Here is a 24,401-nt window from a genome sequence, read left to right on the forward strand (position 1 = left end):
AAAAAAACAAGAAAGGAAGACGCCAAAACTAGAGGATGGATAGAAGAGGCAAGTCTTTTCTTACATCATTTTATTTCTCTGATTGTTTTGCTGATGCATGTTTTCCCAAAACCCAGGATCGCATTGTACATTGTCATTGTTGGCAAAACATCCAACATTAATTGAAGTTTCAATCAATATTTAATCAATGGATCATGATTTATGATCTTAGAAAACATTTTCCATTTTGGCTTACTTGCTATGGCTGTGACTGCTCTTTGAATTCTTTTCTGCAATTCCTATATTAAAAATCTCATGAACATGCATTTGATTATCTGAATCACCCCCACGATCAATAGACATGTTGCTGAATCATCAGTTTTTTGAAATCTTAGCTGATCTTTGTCTTTGAATGGACTTCTACATATAAGATCATCAGTACAACATAGATAAACATTCTTGCTTGCAAATAATGAATTTTTGACACTTTCTCCAGCATCTGTTTCTTGAGCCAAGAGAGTTAAGAAGTTTCAAACTGTATCAGCCCTGCACACTTGATTTGTCATTTCATTCTCTCAATTCTCCTGATGCAATACTTCAGCTCCTGTTGAATGTTCAACCTAGAAGGTGACAATACGATGTCTTTCCAAACTGACCCAGCTTTTGAAGCTGGGTTAGGGTGCTTGTAAAGTTCATATATGGACTTTGCATTTTCATTCAACCTACCTAACCTTTTTAAACAATCAATTTCGTCTGGATCAACCAGCAATGTCTTGTCTCTGTCTTTCCATCCTATCAACTTCACAGAAATTATGACGTCAGTATGATATATTAAATATAACATAATTGCTATAATAACCTTCTGCTGACAGGTATAGTCCTGACTCCTGAATGTCATGGCCTCCATACAAAGACCAAAGTCCATATAAGAAAGTACAAGATTGCATAAACATGTAACTCAGCTGAGCTTTTACCAAGTAAAACAACCCTAAATTATTGAGCCTTGGTTGGTTAAATGGAATTCTGCAGGTTCATATATAGGCCAGTGTTTAATTCCAAGTTTCAGTTATTAAACTCTGAAGTAAAGTTCTTATTGCTACACAATGAAAGAGGAGATATAATGGATGTACCTTAGGTTGTCCTTCCAAAGCATTGGTGCAATATAGCCTGGCATTGTCAACCAGTTGGCAGTACGCTAGAAATGCATTTGCAAATTGCTTGCTGGATTTTAATTGTGAATTCACTCTTACTGCCCTTCTACACATGATAGCTCTCCTGTTTACATGCAGAAAACCCCTCTTTGATTCATCAGATACCTCAAGAGAAAACCACAATTGTTTGATAAAATTACAATTAGATACTGTAGGACCACCAAAACAAATGTAATGATCTGTAATATACCTTATGCCTCTTATAACAGCTAGATAAGCATCACATACAACTCCAACAAGCTCTATCCTGTATGGTTTTCTCTTTTTGCCTCCAACTTGCTCTGGTTCTTCATTTTCAATTCGTTCCCAGTAAATTTCCTTTACAGTTCCATCTGCATTCACCCTGTAACCAGCTCCCATACGATAACGGCGGCGGTGAACATTTCTGGCCATTGTTATTGTCTGCACAACAAATGGTTGCCAAGAGAGGGTGCCATCCATGATCACATCTCGCCCTTCATTAAGTGCTGTCACCAGGAGGGATGATGCTGCATCAGTAGATGATTGGTGCACCTGTTTGAAACAATATGTGACAGAAGTGATAAAGTGCCGCTTCAGATGAGTAACCGACTGAGGAATTGAAGAGGCAACTTCTTATCATGGGCAGCAAAGTACCTTGGCCAGATTCTGTGTCAGGTATGTTTATGTAGAATTGGGCTTGTAATGTTTATACCAGTAATTTAGCTCAAGTTTTTCTTATTGACTTTATGTTCTTAACTTTATACTGACAAAACAGAATAGGGTTTATACTGAAGCAGGTTCATTTCACAGTCGTATGTTTCACTTCTGGAACTTTTAGGCCTATTAATTCTGTACTATTATCTTCTCTAAAATAATTTCAGTTCATGTTGTACAAAAAAAATGGAGTACTTCTGTTTATATGGGATTGGGGAAAAGAGGGTGGGCACAGAGGGAGAGAGTCAGTCTTCTATCTCACCAGTTCAGCAGTTTGTAGCATGTCGACATGACCTCTGGAGCTAAGGGCCCTATAGATGACATCTGATTCTTTGAAGGCATCTGCCTCAATTATGACTGCATTCCCTGCTGCTCCTGCCCAGAATGGCCTGTTCACATTCATTCACCAACAGTCAACGTTAACTCCTTGTTGCCTGTTCTATTGCTTTTCATAATTCTAAATTCTATTGTTTTTAAGACTAAGTAACAAGATTGAGATATAGTCAATATTTTTGAATTATGGCCAAAGGATTGAAATAATACCTCTTACACTTGCCATTTTAAAGTTACATACCGATTTAGCAAAATCATGTGTGGTAGTTAATTAGGAAGAGAAAAGAAGTAAGAACCCTTCCTTTTAGCAACTTCTTTATATTCCATTATCTTTTCTTATATTAAGTACTCAGTCATGGACATTATATTAACTTATCTATGAAAATCCAATGTTGATTTCACTTTTATACTTTGTTGAGTGATGCAGAAGATTCAACTGCTTTAGACTTTAGTCCTTAAACCTAGTTTTCATAGTTATCAGCGAAGACATCATGGATAGTTCATAGAATTGGTAACAGACTGAACTTCATTAATAGTTATGACATTGCTGCTTGAAATATTGACAAAAAGAGAGTTTTGATCTTTGGCATTGGAAAAATTCAGCTGGGAATTTGAAATAGAGAATGAAATTCAACATGATGGGTTATGTACCTGCCCTTTTCCCAAGCAAGCCAGGTTTTTTTGGACAAAGTCCAAGATAACCATGACCGTTGGACTGTCTAACACATATTTGACTTTGTAAACTTAGTCTAATTATTTGTTTAGATATCCAATTTTTCTTAGACTTCAGGAAAAAAAGATTGCATGTTTTGCTCGCGAGCTCCTGTTTCTTTCCCCTTGAAGTTTTAACTTCATCAATTAAAATTTACATAGGGAGAATTCTTGTCAGAACTTAATACAGAATTCTGAATTTGGGGTGACTTTTAAAATATATAGATTTTTTACTTCTTGCAGGATTTCAGACTAATCTAATAATGGTTAGGACGATAAAATGGACGATAATAATATTGTTCATACTCTTTCAGAATGTCTTGAAGCACAGTGCTCTTCCCAGCTCCCATCCCACCACCCATGAGAAGGAGGACTGGACTCCTATCGCTGTGTGCCACTGGAGCCATCACCTCAGTGCATCGTGAGTCGTCATTCATTATCATTCCCATTGCTTTCAGCTCCTCTACTAATGTAGTGAACACTCTAGCCACCTTCAAGTTCTTTGTCACTCTCTCAAATCTTTGTTCCCTATATCAAGAGGGACAAAACAAAAAATAAATTCTCATTTGTAGAAAAATAATATCCTTACAAAACCAATACTAATAAGGGCAAACGACTTGGCTCTTTATTTTTGTGGCTAGTTGGATATGACTGAATTGACACATAATTCTGACTACTTGGGATGACATTTGTAGTTAGAGAATTTGTTAGTAATTATTCAATTAAATATTTGCTGTCATTGCCATGTGCTTTTTGACTGGTTTCCTATTATCATGATTGCTTATTACATAATTTCACCATGCTTTATATAGCAATTTTCTCCATAATAGAGAGTCCAAAGCTAGACAAAGAATGTGGAGTATGGTTCTTAATTAACAAATACAGAAACCATATAGGGAAAAAAGGACTTGCATTATCATATATTTCAAAGACTTACAATATAGCTTCTTTTTGAGTTTTCATTTAGCAACCACCTTCCATTTCCAGTTTATCTTGATATAAGCCTTTTTATGTATGTTTGAGTAGGAACTTTAATTCTCAAAGACAGAGACACCCTAACAAATGAAGCCATTTGATTGAGGGGAAAGGACCTTCAAGATGGGGGCTGCAACACCTTTTGGGGAAATTCGATGATCATATGAATTTTTATTTAGTTTCTTCTTGTATGTTACGATCTAGAATATAATCTTTTCATGTATATTTTCTTTCATTATCTGGTAACTGAATGCACAAAAACATTAGGTACAATTTGGTTGGGAAATGACAAGGGAATGGAGACTGCATTGGAACTCAACTCACCTATTATATATCTTGTTTCAATATTCTAGTTTTCATGTTTTCTAGTTTTCATGTTAGCATTCTGAATAATAAAAATAACATGATGATGATAAATAATAGCCACCTTGTTGCTGCCATGACAATTTGCTTGAGCTTCCTTTTGGGCTCAGGGTCAGAACTCAACACCTGAAATTATGTACGTAGTATATCAAGAAATAAATGCATTAGAAAACTCCAGTACTGATATATTGTAAAGTATCATAGATGATTCTAACATTTTTCTTTGATTTATAATATCCCCTTTTAAGTCATTAGATCGATCTTGGATACCTGACTAATCATAAGATCGGCTTGGCTCCAATGGAATGCAAAGTAACTAAGAGTGCACCGCTCAAACTCCTCCACAAGCTTCACGAAGAGCGAATCTGCATCCGGTTCGCTAGAAAAGAATGTATAGATATTGTCCTCACAGCCCTCAGATTTCCTAATGTACTCAGAAGCCAGCTTGCATAGCTGTGGACATTCTCTTCTATCTCTGAATCCCATTTGCCTAGCTGCATGCACCCAAGGGGGAGACCACAGAATTAAAACTAACTAGATTGAATATGCATTCATTCAAGGAGATGTATGTTATTGTCTGAGAAAGTTTCTAAGTGTCACATTAATTATTGCTCTGGAAATCAATCAATGAGAATGAGATCAATTAGTAATTACCTACATAATGGGGAAACCTTTCTAACTTTTCAACACGTCCTGAGTCTGATAATCTCAGGCGTGGAGCAAGTTTGTGATCCCTTAGCTTCCGAAAACGATAATGCATTGCAGCAGCAATGATCAACCCAATGGAAGAGGCTACCAAGATCTGTGTGAAGGTGGGTTTGCTGCTATTATCTGGAGATCAGAAAGAAAGACAAGAAAAGAGATCAGAAATAATGATGGGTACGGTGGAATAACAACATAGTGCATGCGTGCAATCAGACAAGATTTGTTCTTTGAGGCTTACCATTCTGCATGTCGCCTCTTTGAAATCCAGGAAAAGTTGATGAGAAATGTTCTTTTTGATTTATTAGTCTTGTAGCAGTGAGAAACAATCTTTTTCCATTGCCTTGCCTATGTAGCTTCTACATGCTTGTCGTTGTATTTTGTTGGAGACACTGATAAAAGTGACACGTGTAAATAGTTGGTTAACTCCTCCTCCTCTATAGACATATGAATAATATATGGTCATGAGACATGAACATGTTTAGCCACAGAGCAGATATACCATGTTATTTCCTCTTAACAGAGATAGATGTTAACTTTGGCAAGGAGGAAAAGCAGGAATTAAAGAGATAGAGGGATGTCAGTCTGAGTGATCTGAAATAAAAAAAAAAGAGAATAGATTAGAGAGAAGGAGATCCCTGGATTTGAATTAAACAGATGGTTGGGTTGGTTCCTTGTTTTGCGTTCTTTTCCCTCCTCCCTCTCTATTTTTAGCTTCCAAAGACCACCAGACAGACAGGCACTGGCCGGCAATACCTTCTTTTTCGTATCACTCTTGAATTGCTGCCTCTTCTTCTTTGCTACTCTCCACTCATACACGCCCACCAACTATACCCTCTCCTTTTGCCACGTCATCCACCCCTAATGACTCACCATCTCATCCCATAAATACCATAAATAATAAAATTAATTAGAAATACATCCACAAGAAAAGAGCAAGCCATATTAACCTGCTGATATTGACCAAATATGGGCGAAAGTACTGGATGTACACAACGTGGCAGCACGGGAAGTTTGTTGTGGAATTGATCAGCCCAATTAAGAAAAGCCTAGAGATAAAACAACTCAATCCTAAAGAAAAGTTTTAAATTGCTTATTGTGTGGATTTATTGATGATCCTCTATGATAGAATTCTTAAAATTACAATTATTCTTTCTCTTAAGTGGTATAAATTTACTCAACTCAATATTTATAATTTCTTAAAAAAAAATCAATTTTTTCTTAATATAATATTAAGATAATGAGACAAAATCTATAAATACAAATAACAATTAAATATGAGTGGCAACTTGCATATCGAGTTTGGATTATGTCAAGGTATGTGTATAAGATTATAACATTATAATTCAACTCTAACGTCTACAAGAGGTAGTTCAATCGGTTAGGACCACGTCTAATGAAGCGATGGTCACTAATTCGAATCCTCATCACCCCTCTTGTGTGGACATGTAAAAAAATAAAAAATAAAAAAAAAATAAAAATTTAACTCTAACTTAATTCATTTAATTAAACGGGTCAAACTCCTCAATACTAACTTTTTAATTTTGTATTGGGTTAGTATTAAGTTTACGGGTCATGTCAAAAATTATTTTTCATTATATCGCGCACTTGTTAGTCATAAGTCGTGTCGAAGTATAAATATAAAATTATATAGGTTAACTCTATTTAATTAAATTATCATAATTCTTAACTCTAATCTTTAAATTTCGAGTTGAGTTTATATGGAATTCACGAATCATCCTAAAGTTGGTAAACAAATGTCATCATCATTCTCTTGTATGAGATGAAGAGGCTCACTGCCCACAGCCACTAGCCAAATCCAAACCAAAGCTCACAGTTCTCTCTCCAGATGGTGTTCAGAACTCCACCTTCTTCTGCTGCTGTTTTGTCGTCGCCTTCTTCTTCAGGAACTGCTCCAAAAGTTAAACTTTCCTCTTTATTCACACACCCACATGAACCCAGAGCTTCCAATTCCAAATCTTCACAAAAATATTCTTACCCACGTAGACGAACTTCTTCAAATCCCGAAATTCCTCCAAAAAAGTCACTTCCCGATGTTCCTATCGAAACCCCACTTGAAAGGTTCTTGAAAGTTAACTGTAAGTCCGGTAATATCACTCTCAGTGAAGCATTGCATTTCTTTGATCACATGCTTCGTTTGCAACCAACTCCATCGATATCGTCATTCAATGATTTACTTAGTGCACTTGCTAGGAATAAGCATTATTCTAGCGTGATTTCAATTTGCAAAAGAATGAATTCAACTGGATTGTTGCCCGATTTTATTACTTTGAACATTTTGCTGAATTCCTTTTGTAATGTGAATCGGGTTTGTTACGGCTTTGCTGTTATGGGAAGTATTGTGAGGAGGGGTTGTAGTCCAAATACTGTGACCTATACATCTTTGATTAAGGGGTTGTGTAAGGAGGATAGAATTGGTGAGGCCGTCGGGTTGTTTACGAAAATGGTCAAGTTGGGTTGTAGGCCTAGTGTGATTACATACGGGACTTTGATTAGTGGGTTGTGTCGAACAGGCAATACTAGTGTTGCACTTAAGTTACATGAAGAAATGGTCCGTGGTCAATTTGGTCTGAAGTGTGAGCCTAATGTAGTTTCCTATGCTGCTATTATTGATGGGCTTTGTAAGGATGGATTGACAGATAAGGCGAAAGAACTTTTCTCGGAAATGAAGGGCAGGGGAATACTTCCGGACGTGGTTGTTTATAGCTCTCTAATACACGGTTTGTGTTATGGGGGTAAATGGGAGGAGGCTAAAAGTCTGTTACATGAGATGGTGGATCAAGGTGTCCAACCGAACGTGGTGACATTCAATCTGATGATAGATGTGCATTGCAAGGAGGGAAAGATGAAAGAAGCAAATGAGTTGTTAGAATTGATGATTCAAAGAGGTGAGGATCCTGACACGTTTACTTATAACTCATTGATGGATGGGTTCTGCTTGGTGGGTAGGCTTGATGATGCAGAGGAGCTGTTTGACTCTTTGGCAAGCAAAGGGCACGAACCTGATGTTGTAAGCTGCAATGTGTTGATCAGTGGATATTGCAAGAGTCGAAAGATAGAGGAAGCTATTAATTGTTATAGGAAAATGATTCACAGGGGAGTTAGGCCAACGGTTATAACGTTTAATGCATTATTAACTGGTCTTTTTAAGGTAGGCAAGGTTGAGGATGCAAAGAAGCTATTAGTTGAGATGGAACTTCATGATCTGGTACCAAATTTATCTACATATAAAATATGCCTGGATGGGCTTTGCAAGAATGATTGTCTTCCAGAGGCAATGGAATTGTTTAACACTTTAGACAATTGTAAATTTGAACTAAGCATTGAAATTTACAACTGCCTCATTGATGGGTTGTGTAAAGCAGGGAAAATTGGAGTTGCATGGCAGATATTCTGCGGATTATCATATAAAGGTCTGGTGCCAACTGTTAGAACATATACCATCATGATTCATGGGCTCTGTAAGGAAAAGGATTTGGAAAAGGCAAATAACTTGTTTTTTGAAATGGAAGAGAAGGGTTGTGCTCCAAATCTAGTCACATATAATGTGCTTATGCGTGGTTTCTTCCAAAATAATGAGTCAGCAAAGGTGGTTGAACTTCTTCACAAAATGGCGGAGAGAAATGTGTCACCAGATGCCTCCACATTCTCCATTGTTATAGACTTACTTTCTAAGGATGCAAAGTATCGTGAATGTCTGGATTTGCTACCAACATTTCCTGTCCAAGAGCCTGGAAGATGAGATGATGGATGTTCACTAGTGAGTTTTACTTCGAAGTACATGGGAGAATATTCTACTCTAACCAGAAGGTACAAGATGCGAAGGCCTGTCACTGCCATTGTCCAAACTTCCTACACTGACTCTACTAAAGTTTAAAAAGACTTCAATGGCCTGTTCAGTCTAGTTAAGCTCTTGTGGGGGCAGATCAAATTGGTTACAGGTTGAAAATCGCTAACTTCTTTTGACATCAACATGTAGAGCTATACACCAGAAATTGATGATTTTTTTTTTATGGAATAAATTCTTTGCTAAAGTAACTTTCTTATTCTTTTTCTTTGTTTGAATTTTTATTTTCCGTTGTATTCTTTTGGCAATAAGTAAAATTTCTTCTGCAGTCATGGATCCTTGTTACGACTTACTAGTCTACAGTCCTATGGAAGGAGGACTTCAAGTGTGGCGGAAGAAGAGATATACATTCTCATTAGGACTTTACCTACATATATGGCGGAAGAATCGTATTTTTTTCCCGTCTAATAAACTGATTAGTGCTCAAAATGCTCGCGGGAAGTTTTAAGCACATCTGCACATATCATAGAGTTGGGTAAAAAATGAAAAAATTGCAGAGGGCTCATACGCTTTCGTGTTTGGGCACCATTTGTATGATCGGACTGTTCTTCAGAGCTATAGACAATCCCCATTCAGAGCCCAAAACGAAAGCTCATGAGAACTCCACTTTCATCTTCTTCGTTTACTGCTGCTTCTGTTGGATTGCCTCAAAAGGTGAACTTTCTTCTTTTTTCACACACCCACATGTGGCCCACAACTCCAAATACCAAATCTTCACCAAAATATCCATACCAACATAAACCCAATTCTTCACTCGCCAAAATTTCACCAAAAAGCTGGCTTCCCGATGTTCCTGAGTGGGTTGTTCTGCTTGGCAGGTAGACTCGATGATGCAAAGGAGCTGTTTCCTTCTATGGCAAGTAAAGGGCATGAACCTGATGTTGTAAGCTGCAATGTGTTGATCAATGAATTGTCATAAGGAAAATTATTCACTGGGGTGTTAGGCCAACAGTTGTAACATATAATACATTATTGACGGGTCTTTTTGCTGGCAGGTAAGTTTAATGATGCAAAGGAGCTGTTTGGTTATATAGGAAGCAAAATGTAAAGGCCTGTTGCTACAATGAGGTGGGTGATTCGCTTACTGTAATCCTAGCTCTCAATTATTTCGACCTCGCTGTGGACGGGAAGATTGCCCCGGTCATCTCATATATCTTCAACTCTGTTCCTTCCTCCTTGTCTTGAAGGGCTAGAAAAGATCACAAAACTGTCAACTTCTATGCCAACGATGTGGCAAAATGAGCTGTCTCCCGATCATCTCTTTGCTTTTATACTTGTCTATTTGGCTCGAGAGTGGAAAGGTTCCTCTCCTTAGCTTTCTTTTTTTGTTATCTTGCTTATAGAAAAAAAATAGCTTTATTGGGGGTCATTGGTGCTGAGCCTCGAGGAACTCTATTTTCTTGTACTTGGATCTTATATTCTAAATAGTATGTTACAAGACCTACAGAAGAATATGGAGTTTATGCTTTCTGATCTTACTGCTTTCTCTACGGCCTAAAGTGGAATTTGGATGCTTAGACATTGCAGAAGCAAACAGCCACGTAGATACATGTATAGATCTGGAAGGTATCATTCTCACAAACATGGATTGACGTTGCCAAGGAATAGAGATTAGACAAAAACTTCATAGCCATTTAAGCCCTATACTTGTTTACCTAACTACCTATATCACTTTATCCATCTCTCTCCGTCTTACACTCCCTCTCCACTGAATTTGGATCAAAAGCATCTTGTTGACTTTTTCCTGACTTTCTGGATTTAAAGTTGTTCCAATAATGACTGCATCTTGGGCCCCTCATTTGGCAGCCCCTGACGACAGTCTACCCTTGAATTCTCAACCTCAGCTTGTCTTCTGTCTGATTGGATTTGATGAATGGGGATAAGGTGCAATTAGCTGTCGAGGGTCGGATTTGAGTTGATTGTATGCGGTGGATAGGGATTAAGTGCAAGTAATTGTCCGTATTACATGCAATACGTGACAACTTATGTGAAAGTCCGTAGGTAGGCTCTTTAGGCTACCCGAGCAGGTGGAGGACTCATCTATACTTGAATCTCTGTTTGTATTTGGTACCTAAAGACTTATCACATGGAGTCAATAGGGTTCCCAACAAAAAAAAAAAAATTACCATTTGCCAACCTCTTGACAAAATTTGCATCACTATGCTGAGATTGACACAGCATTCTCTCTTCTTCTCTGCTACAGAAACACTTTACTAGGAGGTGCTAAAAGAGACCTAAATGATTGGATTAGTAACAGTTTCATAACCAATGCATCACATTATTTAGTCATATTAATTAAATTCTAGGAAGATAAGATCAGGTCCCTACCTCACTGGTCTAGCTTTTATGGCAAGGATTGTGACCCCCAACAAAATCTGCCTTTGAATGGATCTTCATGTTTGTCGATGCATACTTTTCTTAGTATCATTGGTGGGTAAGTCAAAAAGTAACAAATTATATGATAACCCATTTATCACTTTCATATGCAGCTGACGGCGACTTTATGGAAGTTGTTTCACTTTGGGAATTGCTCTTTATTGTAGATTGATTGACTGCTTTACGTTATTTTCCGATAAAGATTCTTTTTGACAGTAAATATAAGAGAGTTATTATAAGGCTTACCTGTTCAAATAAGCTTTGAACACTCTATTTTAGATGAACCTCGTAAGAGTTCTCTCATATTTGTTAACAGTCAAATTGCTAAAGATTCATATCCGTTATTTTTTTGTCTTTATTTTTTTGACTGGTAATAACTTTGAATGTATAATAATTTGAGCTACTTTAACTCTGTGCAAATGTGAGAGAGAGAGAGAGAGTTTTCTGTGGCAGCTAAATTAAATATTGGATGCTGATTTTGGGGATCCAATCACCCGAAAGGAAACATGAAGAACAAAATAATTAAGTTGCCTGGGGCATGTTACAAGAAAAGCATATGATCTTCCAGAAATGGCTACTGGACTTCATTGATTTCTTTCAACCAAGTAGGTGGCACCTGCCTTGTAGTGTAAAGAACTCTAAAAAGTCTTGTTGGTAAAACAAAGAGAGTGCTGCAATGGGCATTGCTTCTTTTATTATAAAGTTTCTTATAAATTGACATTCACCTAATGGTTAATTGGTGAAATAATTAAAAAATCATTTTACCAATTATAAAATATCACCAAAGTTTGTAAGGTGTTAGGGGCATTGCCTCTTGTACGACAAAGTTTCTTATAAATTGACATAGTAGTTCATAATTAGTAAAATGATGAATTGTCACCTTAAATATCTTTCAAATGGATATTGCAGCTTATCATATATAGTGAGGGCAACTAACCAATTGAAATGGCAATAGTTAATAATGTTATTGTTTTCTGTTTAACAATTTAGAAGCGCATCGTCATTTCTTTCTTTTTTTTTTCATCAAAGTTTTCCTTCTCAACTTTCTCACATACCTTAAATTTGAGGCTTCATAATAAAAAGGGTTAAATACCTTATTTACCTTTGGGGTTTTACAACTTTATTTTTTGACCCCTAGGGTTTACTTTTGATCACAAGAGGTCTCTGTGGTTTGCCTAAAGACCGAAATGGTCCTCCATCCATCTGTTGTTAGTAGACTTAACGGAAATCCAAGTCACTGACTTGGGAACCAATTACATTTTGACATGTGTCCTAATTGCCAAATCATCAAATATAATTGGATTTACACCATTGCCACGTAATAATTTTTTTTTACAAGTAATAGATTAAAATACAATTAATTTTTTTTTTACTTAAAGCTCTATCGTGAAAACAGATTGCACAAACCTTTGATAAAAAAAATTAAAAAAAAAAAAAAAAAGAAACCCCAAACCCATTCTTCCCCTACCCCATCTCCGGTGAATCTGCCTTCTTCCCCAAATTCAATTGTGTTATGCAAAAGATCCTAATTACAATAAATAAAATAAAACAATCACACATAAACACCAAAATTTACGTAGTTTCATTAATGTGATGCACATCTAATGGCAGAGACAATCACGAATAAATTCATTATCAAAGATAAAAATACAAAATAATGAAGAAGAAAAAATACTAAGAACCCAAAACCTCAATATTACATCAAAATCTTACATTCACACAACAAAGATTTATCTCCAAATGAAAAAATAAAAACACCAACTTCTCTTTTGCTAAAACAAAGGGCAGGTCTGTTTCACTCGTTTTCTTTCTCATTGTTGCACATGTCTTTCTTTTTCTCTCTCGTACAAAGGCTCTCGCTTTTTCTTCGTGCAGTGCAAAAAAGAAACAAAAAGATTGATGTGTGGTGGCGCTATGCTTTTTCTCACAGTACAAAACAAGAGTGTGACTCCAATTTTCATAAAACACTAAGTCGGCTACCAAAGACCAAACACAAGTTTGTCAATGAAAGAAACTCTCCCCTTCTCCATGGAGTAATTGCTGCTGGACCCCCACCAATTTGATGGGTCAAATCACACACATGTCAACAAATCGAAATGAAATTTAACTTATTGATTGCTTGGATCAATTATACAATCTTAAAGTAGCTAGCTAGCTAGCTTGTCATCATACATAACTGCACAATGTATAACTATATATGTAGCAGATTCAAATCTTGAGAAAAACAACAGCATGATCCAATGAGATCGAGGCATTGAAAAAAACACTGTTTCTATACATAAAATTATCATTCAGGAATGGTATGGTATATATAAGTTACATTAAATGCTACTCAAAAAAAAAAAAAAAAAGTCACATTAAATTCTGTTAATACATAGTATATAGGATTGAGATCTCCTAGACTTTAAATTTGAGATTTTTAAATTTATAAACTTCAGTCATTCATCTCATCTAACCGTCTCATTAAATTTTCTCATTAAATATTGAAACATGACTTATTTTAGACGGTTACATAAAATGAACAACTAAAATTTATAAATTTTTTAAAAAAAATTAAAGGATCTCAATCCCGGCCAGTATATATATAACAGTGTGTATTAATGAAATATGAGCTCAAAGAAGAAGATGGTAACCCTAGCTAGAGTCTAGACACTAGGCCAGCAGCTATATATGTATATAGCATTGATGCATGCAGGGACTAGAAATCACAACATGGGTATATATATAATATGCAGAGACAAGACCCTAGTGGTTGCTACCCCTTCTGTTTTCCTCTTTCTAATTATCTTTCATCTCCAATCTCCATCCCCTCCCAAGTCTTATCAGACCCCAGAAACAAGTACTTTGGTTCCAAATTTTCAACATGAGAATCACAACCATATAATACAATTATTTCACCAACAGATATCGATATTGTCCTAACTCCTGTGTCTGCAGCACATTGTCAATTGCATGTTCTCTCCAGCTCATGTATATATATATGAAGTACTTCAGCTTCTATTATTAATTTTTTTTTTTTTTTCATATATTAATGTGTGTACGTAGGTGTAGCTACAGTTCCCCTCTAAACATATGACAACCTCCAGCAAACCTGACCCACCTGAAATTATGAGCTTCACATGTAGATCTGATGATCATGAATATTTATTATCATGAATATATATATATATATATAGTCGTTTTAGTTTGGTCGTGTAGAAGTTGACCCACAAGAGTTAATATCTGACCCACCTTGGAGGAAACAGTTTGGCATGAATAAAGGTTATGTTATGATGAATTTGGAAAGCCATAGCAGTACCCATCTTCCAAGTTAATTATCTTCTTTTGTTCTCTCATCAAGCAAAAATCAACTATATATATCCAAACCCCAATAAAATAAACAAAACCAAAAGATAAAGCAAGACCATAATCTACCTTGCAGTCAGATGTTCACACTAATGCAGCCTTTTCTTTCTTTCTTTCTTTCTCTTTTGTCAACAAATTAGGCGAAACACATGGAAAGATATAGATTGAACATTAACTAAATTAAATGTCATTACCCACCTGTTGCTCGCTTCTGATTGGTGCATGCCTGCTCTGATTTCAACTTTCTGGCTTGCTGGTTACCGTTTAGAACAATAATGGAGATAACATATATATATATACAAGTTTCTTTCTTTCATTCTTTGTGTTGAGGGGAATGAAGCCTGGTCCGAAATCATTCAGAAGATCAGAGCTTGAGCCTTTGCATGAATGATCTCGAACCAGACGACATTCCCCTCAACTTTTCATATATGAGAGAGAGGGAAAGAGAGAGAGAGAGAGAAGGGGAGAGAAATAATTGATATGGCCATGCATTAGTTTTCATGGGGTCCTTATATACGTAAGGAGGAGAGGAGATTCTTTCGTGGGTCACATGACATGGAGTCCACTTTCTACACTACCCCTATCTTGCTTTCCACACATAGGGATATAATAATTTAGTATAAATGTTTCCAACCTATATCCGCATACAAATTGTTTGTCGGTTGAACAATTAATCAAGACTTTACTCGTCAAAATAATATATGCTTTCTATATATATATACACACACTAATACGTTTGATATTATATTAGTAATACTAAGGTCAACCCAAATGCCTACTATCTTCACATGCACCGACATATATAGAGACAATTAAGCTACTTTATACCTTCAACATCTATGTATACTCACACTCAACTATATATATAAATGTCATAAGAAATAATTAAGAACCCATTTGGCCTTGTGGTTTTGCATGCTTAAAGTGAGATTTTAAACAAAATCGTGAAAAATCTATTGTTTGAAAGTGCATATTTATAAAATTGCAGTTTCAAAATGAAAAAAAATCATGTGCTTTCAAATCATATTTTTGTTTAATAGACTATCACGTCAATTTGTAAGGAAGCTTGTATCCCTAACAACACTATTTATCAATTTAGAAATGATTACATATCAAGAAACAAATATAGCTAGCTTATAGTTTAATTTCTTAAACAGCTAAAACTTGAATGCAATTACCATAATTAATTAAGCAGATATTGTTTACCTTTTTTTTTTTTCTTTTTTTTTTTTCTATGTTCATACTAGGTTTGTTTTTATATTATGTAAAAAATATATATCTCTAGAACTACACCCAAGAGAACCTTCATTAGTGGAGCTGATTAGTTTTTAGGGTCTGACTTTCTTTTCAAGGAAATCTTGACCTTGTGTTGTTCTCAGCTCTCAAGTAAAGGATATGTCTTTTGCTTGCCACTAAGGTAAAGGGGAAGTGGGAGGAGGAGAACCTTCATCAATGATATATGGCATATGGAGCTGTGATGCCAAGCTTAAACTCGAAGCTTAATTTACACAGATTGGCCTCTTAAAGCTACAGCAGTGCCGGCCAGCACATTTCAAAAGGAAAAGTGAATTAAAGTTACTACATGTGCTTACCGATATGCTAATTAAAATTTTCTTTGATTTATATTGTGGGTTTGACTTGAGTACTCCAGCTCTAAATGAGGTTGAGTTACACTTATAAATACATCTATGCATGAATTTGTGAGACTTCTTCTCTCTTTTCAAACTTACCATATCAATATATTCCCTTTTACTTTTCTGAGTCTTCTACCTATATATTCTTTTTTATCTAAAAATTAAGTATGATTCATCATTTATGCTTTGACGCTCCCCAATAAAAATCCTAGTTTCATCCCTGTACATCTTTGGCCAAGTAGAAGGCTCCTTTGAATAGAAGAAGATCAATAGATCCTCAAATATATGTAGTTGTACGTCTTCTCTAACATGGGTTTGTACTTTAAGGTAAGAGCGGAGAGAAAAGGAACACTGGTGAGATTCTTATATGTGAATGTTAAATCACTATTTAATTATCCCGACAACATAAATTTAATATGGTATTCAAGCAAAGGTCTTGAGTTTGAACTTTCGTTCTTTGCTTTGATAACATGTTAAATCACCACTTATTCTAAAAACTTAAATTTGTCTGCCAATTAATGATTTAATATGATATGAAAGATGAGGTCGTGAATTCGAACCCATAGAAACATTTTCTCGGGAATTCTGATAATTGTCTTGAGATAGTTGATGCTTGTTACCTTGGTGTTGAAATTATATGGTTGGTGACCGATCGAAGCTCCATAGGCATAGCCACATAGGGACCTTACCATCAAGATGCACTTCATTTGGCTATATATATTTTTTTTTCATTTTATACTGCAAATTATGACAGAATTATATTGGGTTTTGTAATTAGGGTCCCCCTAACCATAGGAAGTTCCACAAACAAAAAGAAGAAGATGCCCATGAGGAATTGACAGGTGCCTTTCCTTCATGGAAGTGTTTTCAATTATTTATAGACCTCTAACAAACAAGAAATAAAAAGACAACACTTTTTGAATCGAACATGCTTGAAATGTGGAAACAGAATGCTATTCCAAAAGGTGCTTTGACTTTTAAGGCTATTCAGTGTAGCATAATATCTTTAATTTTGCATAGAGGTCATGATTCCCATTGCTTTTTGTGTATAGTTTGATTGGTGACAGATTTTATCTATTGTCCTTGGAAGTAATACCATAACATCTTTATTCTACCAGCATTTCCAAACACCACAGGCCACACAAAAAACCCTCATGTTAAATAGAAATTTTCCAATACCAACCTTTTTTAAAAAAAAAATTTATTTATTTATTTAATTCTCTGTTTCCTTTTACTCAACTCTCTTGATCTAAATGGGATTAAATCCTACTCTTCCCTGCTTAACATTAATAAGGTAATTCTCTTCCTTCTTTAAAATGGCAGGTGAATTATGACAAAAAAAAAATTATCACTTTTGCTCTGATATCATGTTAAACCATCACTTAATTATATGAAAAAGTTTAATGGCGTAGTCCCTCCTCCTCTTTTTTGAAGGACGCTTTAGCAAAGCTAGAAAATGATGCTCTACTTGAAGCCAACTCGAGTAGAAAGCACATTGTGTGGAGCAGCCCAAAGAACACCGGTTCGAGTTGTCTTTGATGGTGGAAGCATAAAAGAAAATGGTTTTTGTACTATTTCAAGATTTTAGCCGTTTTTCATCCCAATTTGGTTCAAATTACAATTTCCTTCTTTAGATTATTATGTTTCATATTAGTTTAGCATTTACCATGTAAGTTAATATTTCTTTTTATAGAATTGGACTCGTCGAACTTCTTTTATATATGATCCCAAGGAAAACAGTACTTATCACGGGAAATTAGTTGGTTCAATTGATTGTGTTTTATCATCAAACCAGTAACCTAGATGATATTATGTTATAATATTAATTTAATAATTAAATTTGCCATTTTCTATTTGATTAAGTAACGTAGTGGAAGTGATAGAAAAATAAAGGGTAAAATCTACTTAACCTCCTCAAACTACTACTCCAATAACAATCTACCTTTAAACTATCAATTACGACAATTTACCCTCCAAACTACCAAAACAATGATAATGTATCCTCAATACTAGCAAAATGATGAAATTACCCCTATAAAATTTTCAATAAGACAAAAATACCCTTAAAATTTTGAAAAAAAAATTAAATTTTAGTATTTTTGTTTTTATTTTAGTAAGAGTAATTTCGTCATTTTGTTAAAATTTGGGATACATTATCATTGTTTTGGTAGTTTGGGAGGTAAATTGTCGTAATTGATAGTTTGGGGGATATATTGTCATTGAAGTGGTAGTTTGAGGGGATTAAATAAACTTTACCTTATTTTCTTCTTATATGACTGTTTTCCTTGGGATCATATAGATTTCTGGGCCAAGCATGGTTTGGCCGTATTACAAGCTTCTTCCAACATGTTGTTTCACTTTTCTTGTTGACATTGAATTTCATGGTGGAAATCCACGATGACTTGTGTCCACATGAATATGATGGTACAGATTTTCCTTAGCTGGATCTCAATTCATAATTGTACATGCTAACTAGTCTCTAATCCACACCATCCTACTGCTATAGCTAGATTAAAACACATTTTTAAATGCAAAATTTCTACCACTTCATCAAACTGTAAAAATCTAATGGCAAATTATATTTAGGGTAAGGTTAGATCCTAACGCTGACGTACTAGGGTCAATCAATTATTAGATCAACTCTTGTTAAAATAAAAAATAAAATATTCAAAAGCTAATTTACACTATCACATTAACATAGCAAAATAATAATGACAGGATAAAACCATAAAAATGTGGTTTCTAGCATCACTCATTGTAAAAATATAAGAGTAATGCTATACACCACCCTTTTATCTCACTTTATTGACGTGAGACTGTCAATCAGTCCTTTAATTTTCTTGTGTGTCTTAAATAGTGAGTCATGAATGGTGTCACCGATGAAAGAGAGCAGAGACGATGATGAAATGATAAGAAAGGAATTCATGCCGTGTCTATCCATTAAGTAGAGTTTGCCTTCAAATCAAGTTATCTACGAGAGTAACCAGCTAAAAAAATTTAAGCATAATGGTTTTCTGAACCTCTTCTTTTGCTTCCCAACTGCCAGAGCGTGAAACTTCCTGTAGTGAAACATATCCACATATTGAAGCAAACATTGCTTAGGGTGCTTTGCTTTATCCAGGTCTAGGGACATATATAGTGCAGTTGAAGGAGCGACTATGAAGTTGGCGTTAAAAGTCTATGGTTCAGTCCTTGCAAAACAATGCAATCTGAAGCCATTTTGTAGCTAGCTGATGTTTACTGAGGTTCTCAATTCTCAAGCTTTCCCAAAGCTTTTACTTGACAATTAGGAGGAAAGATACGTTGGATACGTTTAGGAACGGGCTAGATATGGAGAAAGAACAACATATGACATACAGTCATATGTAAACAATAAGGACAACACATGAAAGAGAAAAATGCAAATACAAATAACTTAAATATAAAATCAACCACTCAAAATTTTTCGAAGTAATCAAATTACAGAAGAAAGTGGTTAATAATGTCAAGTAGCAGAGTTTTCAGTCTAAGAAAAAGAACATGAGACCAAATACTACGTATTGGATACTCAAAACAAAATCTTCCAGAGGGCAAAATACCATCTCCAACTTCTTTGGTCTTTTAAATCGAATTATTCCACTGCTTTCTTGCTTTTCTTAGCCTTCACCTTTGTTTCTCCATTCTTCAACTTCAACAGCCCACTCTTCTTCTCCTTCTTTCCACCAGACTCCCCATCTTCAACAGGCAACTCGACCTTCCTTTTCTTAATACCATCTTCCTTCTTTCCCTTCGCAGCCAATGACCCATCTCTCTTATGTGTAAGACCATCTTTATTCTTCAACTTACCCAGCTTCTTCACGTGTTTTGACTCCCTAGAAATCCTTTCTTCAGCCTTATCTCCCTTTTTCCTCTTCTTACTCCCCAATTCACCACTACTACCAATTTCACCATTCTCACTATCCTCACCTTCACCAACATCCCCGCCTTCAATCTCATTGGTGGTGCCCATTTCATCCTCATCCAACACTCCGTCCATGTACCTCACTTCATGAATCCTCCCCCTCTTTTTCCCCACTTTTTCACCCTTCTTCCCCACTTTCTCACCTTTCTTCCCCTCATCCTCACCAACCACTTCACCCTCTCCCTTCTCCTCTTCCTTCACCCCCTCAATCCTCAACCTCACATCCGGCACCGCCTGGTACAGTGGCAACGCCAATGACTCCAGCAGCTTCAGATGCAACGACCTCACACCCCCCCACTTCCGGGGCACAATCTCTGCAATCCCATTGATCGCAGCCACCACATTCTCCACAATCTCCTCCTCCTCCATACTCACCCTTGCCACCTTCACCACACTACAAGTCCCCGTCTTCAAGAACAACAGGGCTGAAGAGCAGGCCTTCTCAATCTGCTCCTTCCAATTCTTGTGCTTCAAGTCCACTGGCACCGGAATCTTCTTCTTCTTATAAAAGTGCTTCCCCAACAACCCAGGTAAGAGCGGCACAATCCGCTTGTCCGTAAAGAACATGTCGTACGAATCACACAACTTCCTCTTTGCCTCAAACGGGCGATAGTCCGATTTGAGCTTGGACAACTTGATGACCTTGGAGACGGGTATTTGCTCAGATTCGATCTTGGATTTGGCTGAGGCTTTGTTGAGATTGGAGTGGGGGCGATCGTCAACAATGAGGCAAAGCTCTTGCGAGAGGTGGGGGGAGTGGAGGGCATGTGGGAGTGGGATCTTGTGTGGGTTCATGCGAGACTGGGAAGGGATTTTCTTGAGGGTGAGTATAAGGTAGAGGTATTCCTCGTGTTCCAGGAGCTGGGGCTTTTGGGTTTCTGACTTGGAGTTTCTCCATTTCAGGAGTGCGTTCACGGCTTTGTGAATGGTCTTGGGGCTGACCCTAGAGGTTATTGGAGGTGGATTTGGGTTGGTCATTGCCATGGATGAATGGTCTTGGGGCTGAATGGTCTTGGTTTCAGCCGCAATCATATTGAGAAACTGCAAGAATTGAACAAGGGCAGTTGGCGGTTGACCTCTTCAATACAAGCAAAAACTATGCATGACAGTGATAAGAGGCACGACAACCACACCTGCAAAATATCTGCAGAAGATTAGAACCACCAGAAAAATATTTGTTGAGCTAGCATGCTACTGATAGTCTTGTTTTAAAAAATAAAATAGCTAATAATGAAAGAGAGAAATAATTAAATTTGATATCACAATTAATACAAGAATAAAGTACAAGACAATAGCATTCAATCTGAGACGCCAGACTGATATGCAAATTTTTACATTAAAGTTTGTATCCCCATACATAAGAGAATAGTCACTTTAAGCACTGTCTTATATAGACTCTTTTCAAGCATATTGCATAAATTCATTAAGAAGCTACATTTCCTCCCAATAACAAATGCAAAACACACTAACATCACAAGACAAGGGTTCGGGTTTAATGATTCTCTCACTCTCTCATACACCCACACATGCAGGCGTACAAGCCTAGTTAGGCATCTCTGATAATTGGATTGCACAACCTACAACAGGTCAAGTTTCTTTCATGCAAAACCTCCTTCCTCCAACTCAAAAAAATGAAATCTAAAACATAAATCCGGTCAATGTGAAAACTTCAAATTTCAAATTTACAATGATAACAACCAGAAGAAAGTTCCCACTATACGATGTTTGATCATGCATTTTGACTTCATAATTTACAAACGAAGCAGGGGAGCACACTTCAACAAGATCCCCGGCCCCTCCTAAATATCACTAAAAGTAAACAAAGCATGAACTGAAGAGGGCAGCATTGAAGAAGAAAATAAGGATATCGGTGACTAGCAACCATGTTAAATTCAATAGGACCTCAGGAAAAATGCCATCAAAACTTATCAGGGCATTTGAAAACGATCCATTCAGTAAACACCAATTCAAAGTAACGTACTTTTTAACTTAAATCAGAACCCGATTCAACTAATTATCAAAAACCAAAAAGAAAAAAAAAATTATATTATCTTCTACGGTTCTTCTGGGTATCCAAGTCCACGGCTACAAACCCAAAGAGAAGGGTAATATACTTTGCCACATGACTTCGCTCCATAAAAACCCACGTTTTTGTTTCAAGAAAGCAAAATTAAACACTCCATAACTCGAAAATGAACGGTTAACATAAAATAAACAAAAATATATGGGAAACATGGGCAACAGAATCACACAAACTGAAAACAAAAACATTAAAAACATCGGAGAATTGCTAGTGAACTCTAAAAGTGACAGCAAAACAAAGGTGGTGTTGATAACTGCTTACCTTTCACACGAGTAATGAACGTAGAAAAGCCGCCGGAGCGAGCCAACCACGGAACAGAGAGGGAGGGGGGAGAGAGACAGAGGGAAATAAGAGGCAGTAGTAGGGGTTTAGGTTTTAGTTGCTGATGAGAAGAAGAGAAGCAATGAAGCGGCGTCGCGTGGTATGTATGACCCATCATGTGTGAGCCCGTATAAGTCTACTGTGTGGACCGGGTATGACCCATCATGTGTGTGCCCGAATCAGTCTACTGTATGGATCGGGTGGAAGGCCTACAATTTTTTATACAACTCGCAAATTTGATAAAGACTTAATACAAAGTTACTGACTTAGGATTAAATTAATTGAGTTGTTTAATTTAATAAATTTAGCTATAGTTAACTTATATAGTCTTATACTAATGTATTGATATGACCTGACACACGACATATAGGTTGTAAATTTTTAACACAACTCGCAAAACCAAACACAAAATTAACAAGTTAAGGTTGATGAATATAACACATTTAATTAAATTGTTTGAGCTTGAATTGATTTATATAGTATTATACTTATACTTTAACATAGTCCAAACCCAACACACAAACACAAATAACCAAATCTCCATAGAATTTCAGCCTCTTTCTTCTGCTTCTTTTTATCTTTTTTCCGTCTTCTCTTTGTTGCTTGTTTGATTTTGATCGAAAAGAATAAACTCCATTATGTTTCTTTGCTTAAAATTAAAATAAAATACGATTAAAGTGAACTAAAAAAAAAAAGCTCAACTCTCAAAATTGGCCCAAAAGGCCTAACGGATAAAAAGCGGTTAGTGGAGGTGGTTATTTATTTAATAATCGCTAATGCGCGGTTAATGGTTGTGGTTTACTAATCGCCTAGGCAGTTATGGTTACCGATCTTAGCTACCAACCACTAACTGTAACCACATTTACACCTCTAACTATTAGATCAATTATTATTTAAATAAAAAAAAAACTCAAAAATTGATTAGGACATATGAGTTGAATAAAAATATAGTTTATAAAGCATTACTCTTGTTAAATATGTTTTGAAAATATTTTATAATTTTTAATTATTTGTTACTACCTTCTAACTTAACAAAAGAAAACACGAGCAAAAACGATTCGATAGCAAAAAGAGTTCCAATAAATTTTAAAGGCTAAAGTTTTCCTTCAAACTAGAGTGGAATAATTTTTTTCAACTTAGTCTATAAAAGTGGAATGTATTTTTTTTTTTTAATAATATGTGAGATGCAAATGAGTTTTTAATAAAAATTATTTCAAATTTGTCCATACTATTAAAAAAATATGTGCATCTCACATATTTAAGGGTCATATAATGGAGGATGAGAAGTACAAGAAGGCGAAATTGATTAGATCTCCAAACAGTCACGATGCAGGGTCGGGGGTATGTAATAGATGATGTGCACCTCCAGTTGGTTGTGTAAAAGCTAATTGGGACGTAGCCGTTGATAAACATTATGGGAGTATTGGTGTTGGCGTGGCAGTCAGGATTCATGGGGTGCTATAGTTGTGGCACAGAGTCTCACTAAATATGGTTTTGTTGAGCCACTAGCGAGGGAGATAATGGCAGCATGTGTTGTAGTTAGTTTGTGTTCTGAGATGGAAGGGCAAGTCATCATTTTTGAGGGAGATGTGCTTCAAGTAGTGACTGCGGTTAATTCGAAGGAGCGAAATTGGAGCCGTAATGGGCATCTTATTAATGATACGAAGATGCTTCTACAATCTATTCCGCAATGGAGATGTTGTCATGTCTCTCAAGATGCTAATAATGCAGTTCACAATTTGGCGAAGGTGGCTATTCACCAAGTCATAAATCATACATGAAAAGATGTAATTCCTAACTATATTCGTGATGTAATTTTGGTCGAGCAATTTGCTCTATCCATTGATTAATATAAGTTACAACTTTATTCTTAAAAAAAAAATGA

At 36.1% G+C, this 24,401-nt stretch overlaps 3 protein-coding genes and 1 long non-coding RNA gene across 9 annotated transcripts; 2 read left to right on the top strand and 2 right to left on the bottom strand.

The window, feature by feature from the left end:
* Positions 1-5,729, bottom strand: LOC132164928 (calmodulin calcium-dependent NAD kinase). Of its 5 annotated transcripts, none has more exons than XM_059575448.1 (9): positions 5,452-5,729; positions 5,191-5,341; positions 4,902-5,078; positions 4,518-4,741; positions 4,312-4,373; positions 3,216-3,437; positions 2,128-2,254; positions 1,110-1,760; positions 1-778 (listed from the first exon to the last, which is right to left on the bottom strand). In XM_059575448.1, the coding sequence occupies exons 2-9, from the start codon at positions 5,198-5,200 to the stop codon at positions 542-544; spliced, it is 1,710 nt and encodes a 569-aa protein (XP_059431431.1). In that variant the 5' UTR covers positions 5,201-5,341; positions 5,452-5,729; the 3' UTR covers positions 1-541. The 5 variants fall into 5 exon arrangements, with proteins under 5 accessions (XP_059431431.1, XP_059431435.1, XP_059431432.1 ...); XM_059575450.1 differs by having other exon boundaries at positions 4-778; positions 1,110-1,254; positions 1,381-1,760; positions 5,191-5,729; XM_059575451.1 differs by having other exon boundaries at positions 5-778; positions 1,110-1,254; positions 1,381-1,703; positions 5,191-5,729.
* LOC132164931 (uncharacterized) lies at positions 1,738-4,203 on the top strand. Its single transcript, XR_009438464.1, has 3 exons — positions 1,738-1,826; positions 3,224-3,330; positions 3,936-4,203. It is a non-coding gene; the product is annotated as an uncharacterized LOC132164931 (long non-coding RNA).
* Positions 5,730-6,720: 991 nt separating the features above from the next.
* Positions 6,721-10,280, top strand: LOC132166054 (putative pentatricopeptide repeat-containing protein At1g12700, mitochondrial). The gene is made up of 3 exons (XM_059576805.1): positions 6,721-9,004; positions 9,087-9,700; positions 9,813-10,280. Exon 1 carries the CDS (start codon positions 6,799-6,801, stop codon positions 8,710-8,712), a length of 1,914 nt encoding a protein of 637 aa, XP_059432788.1. The 5' UTR covers positions 6,721-6,798; the 3' UTR covers positions 8,713-9,004; positions 9,087-9,700; positions 9,813-10,280.
* Positions 10,281-19,571: 9,291 nt separating this feature from the next.
* LOC132166597 (uncharacterized) lies at positions 19,572-22,598 on the bottom strand. 2 transcript variants are annotated; one of them, XM_059577443.1, is made up of 2 exons: positions 22,457-22,598; positions 19,572-21,245 (listed from the first exon to the last, which is right to left on the bottom strand). In XM_059577443.1, exon 2 carries the CDS (start codon positions 21,142-21,144, stop codon positions 19,783-19,785), a length of 1,362 nt encoding a protein of 453 aa, XP_059433426.1. In that variant the 5' UTR covers positions 21,145-21,245; positions 22,457-22,598; the 3' UTR covers positions 19,572-19,782. The 2 variants fall into 2 exon arrangements, with proteins under 2 accessions (XP_059433426.1, XP_059433427.1); XM_059577444.1 differs by having other exon boundaries at positions 19,572-21,256.
* Between the last annotated feature and the right edge of the window lie 1,803 nt (positions 22,599-24,401).

Source organism: Corylus avellana, chromosome ca11 (genome assembly GCF_901000735.1).
Source record: "Corylus avellana chromosome ca11, CavTom2PMs-1.0".
Lineage (NCBI taxonomy): Eukaryota > Viridiplantae > Streptophyta > Magnoliopsida > Fagales > Betulaceae > Corylus > Corylus avellana.

What these genes read in the sequence shown, in the direction of transcription:
- LOC132164928 (XM_059575448.1), bottom strand. An exon ending in ATTGTCATGGCAGCAACAAG is followed by an intron (nt 3,438 to 4,311) that starts GTGGCTATTATT and finishes CTCTTGATATAG; the next exon opens with GGAACAAAGATTTGAGAGAG. An exon ending in TGCTACAAACTGCTGAACTG is followed by an intron (nt 1,761 to 2,127) that starts GTGAGATAGAAG and finishes TCAATTCCTCAG; the next exon opens with TCGGTTACTCATCTGAAGCG.
- LOC132166054 (XM_059576805.1), top strand. Translation starts at nt 6,799, where the DNA reads ATGGTGTTCAGAACTCCACCTTCTTCTGCTGCTGTTTTGTCGTCGCCT.
- LOC132166597 (XM_059577443.1), bottom strand. Translation starts at nt 21,144, where the DNA reads ATGATTGCGGCTGAAACCAAGACCATTCAGCCCCAAGACCATTCATCC.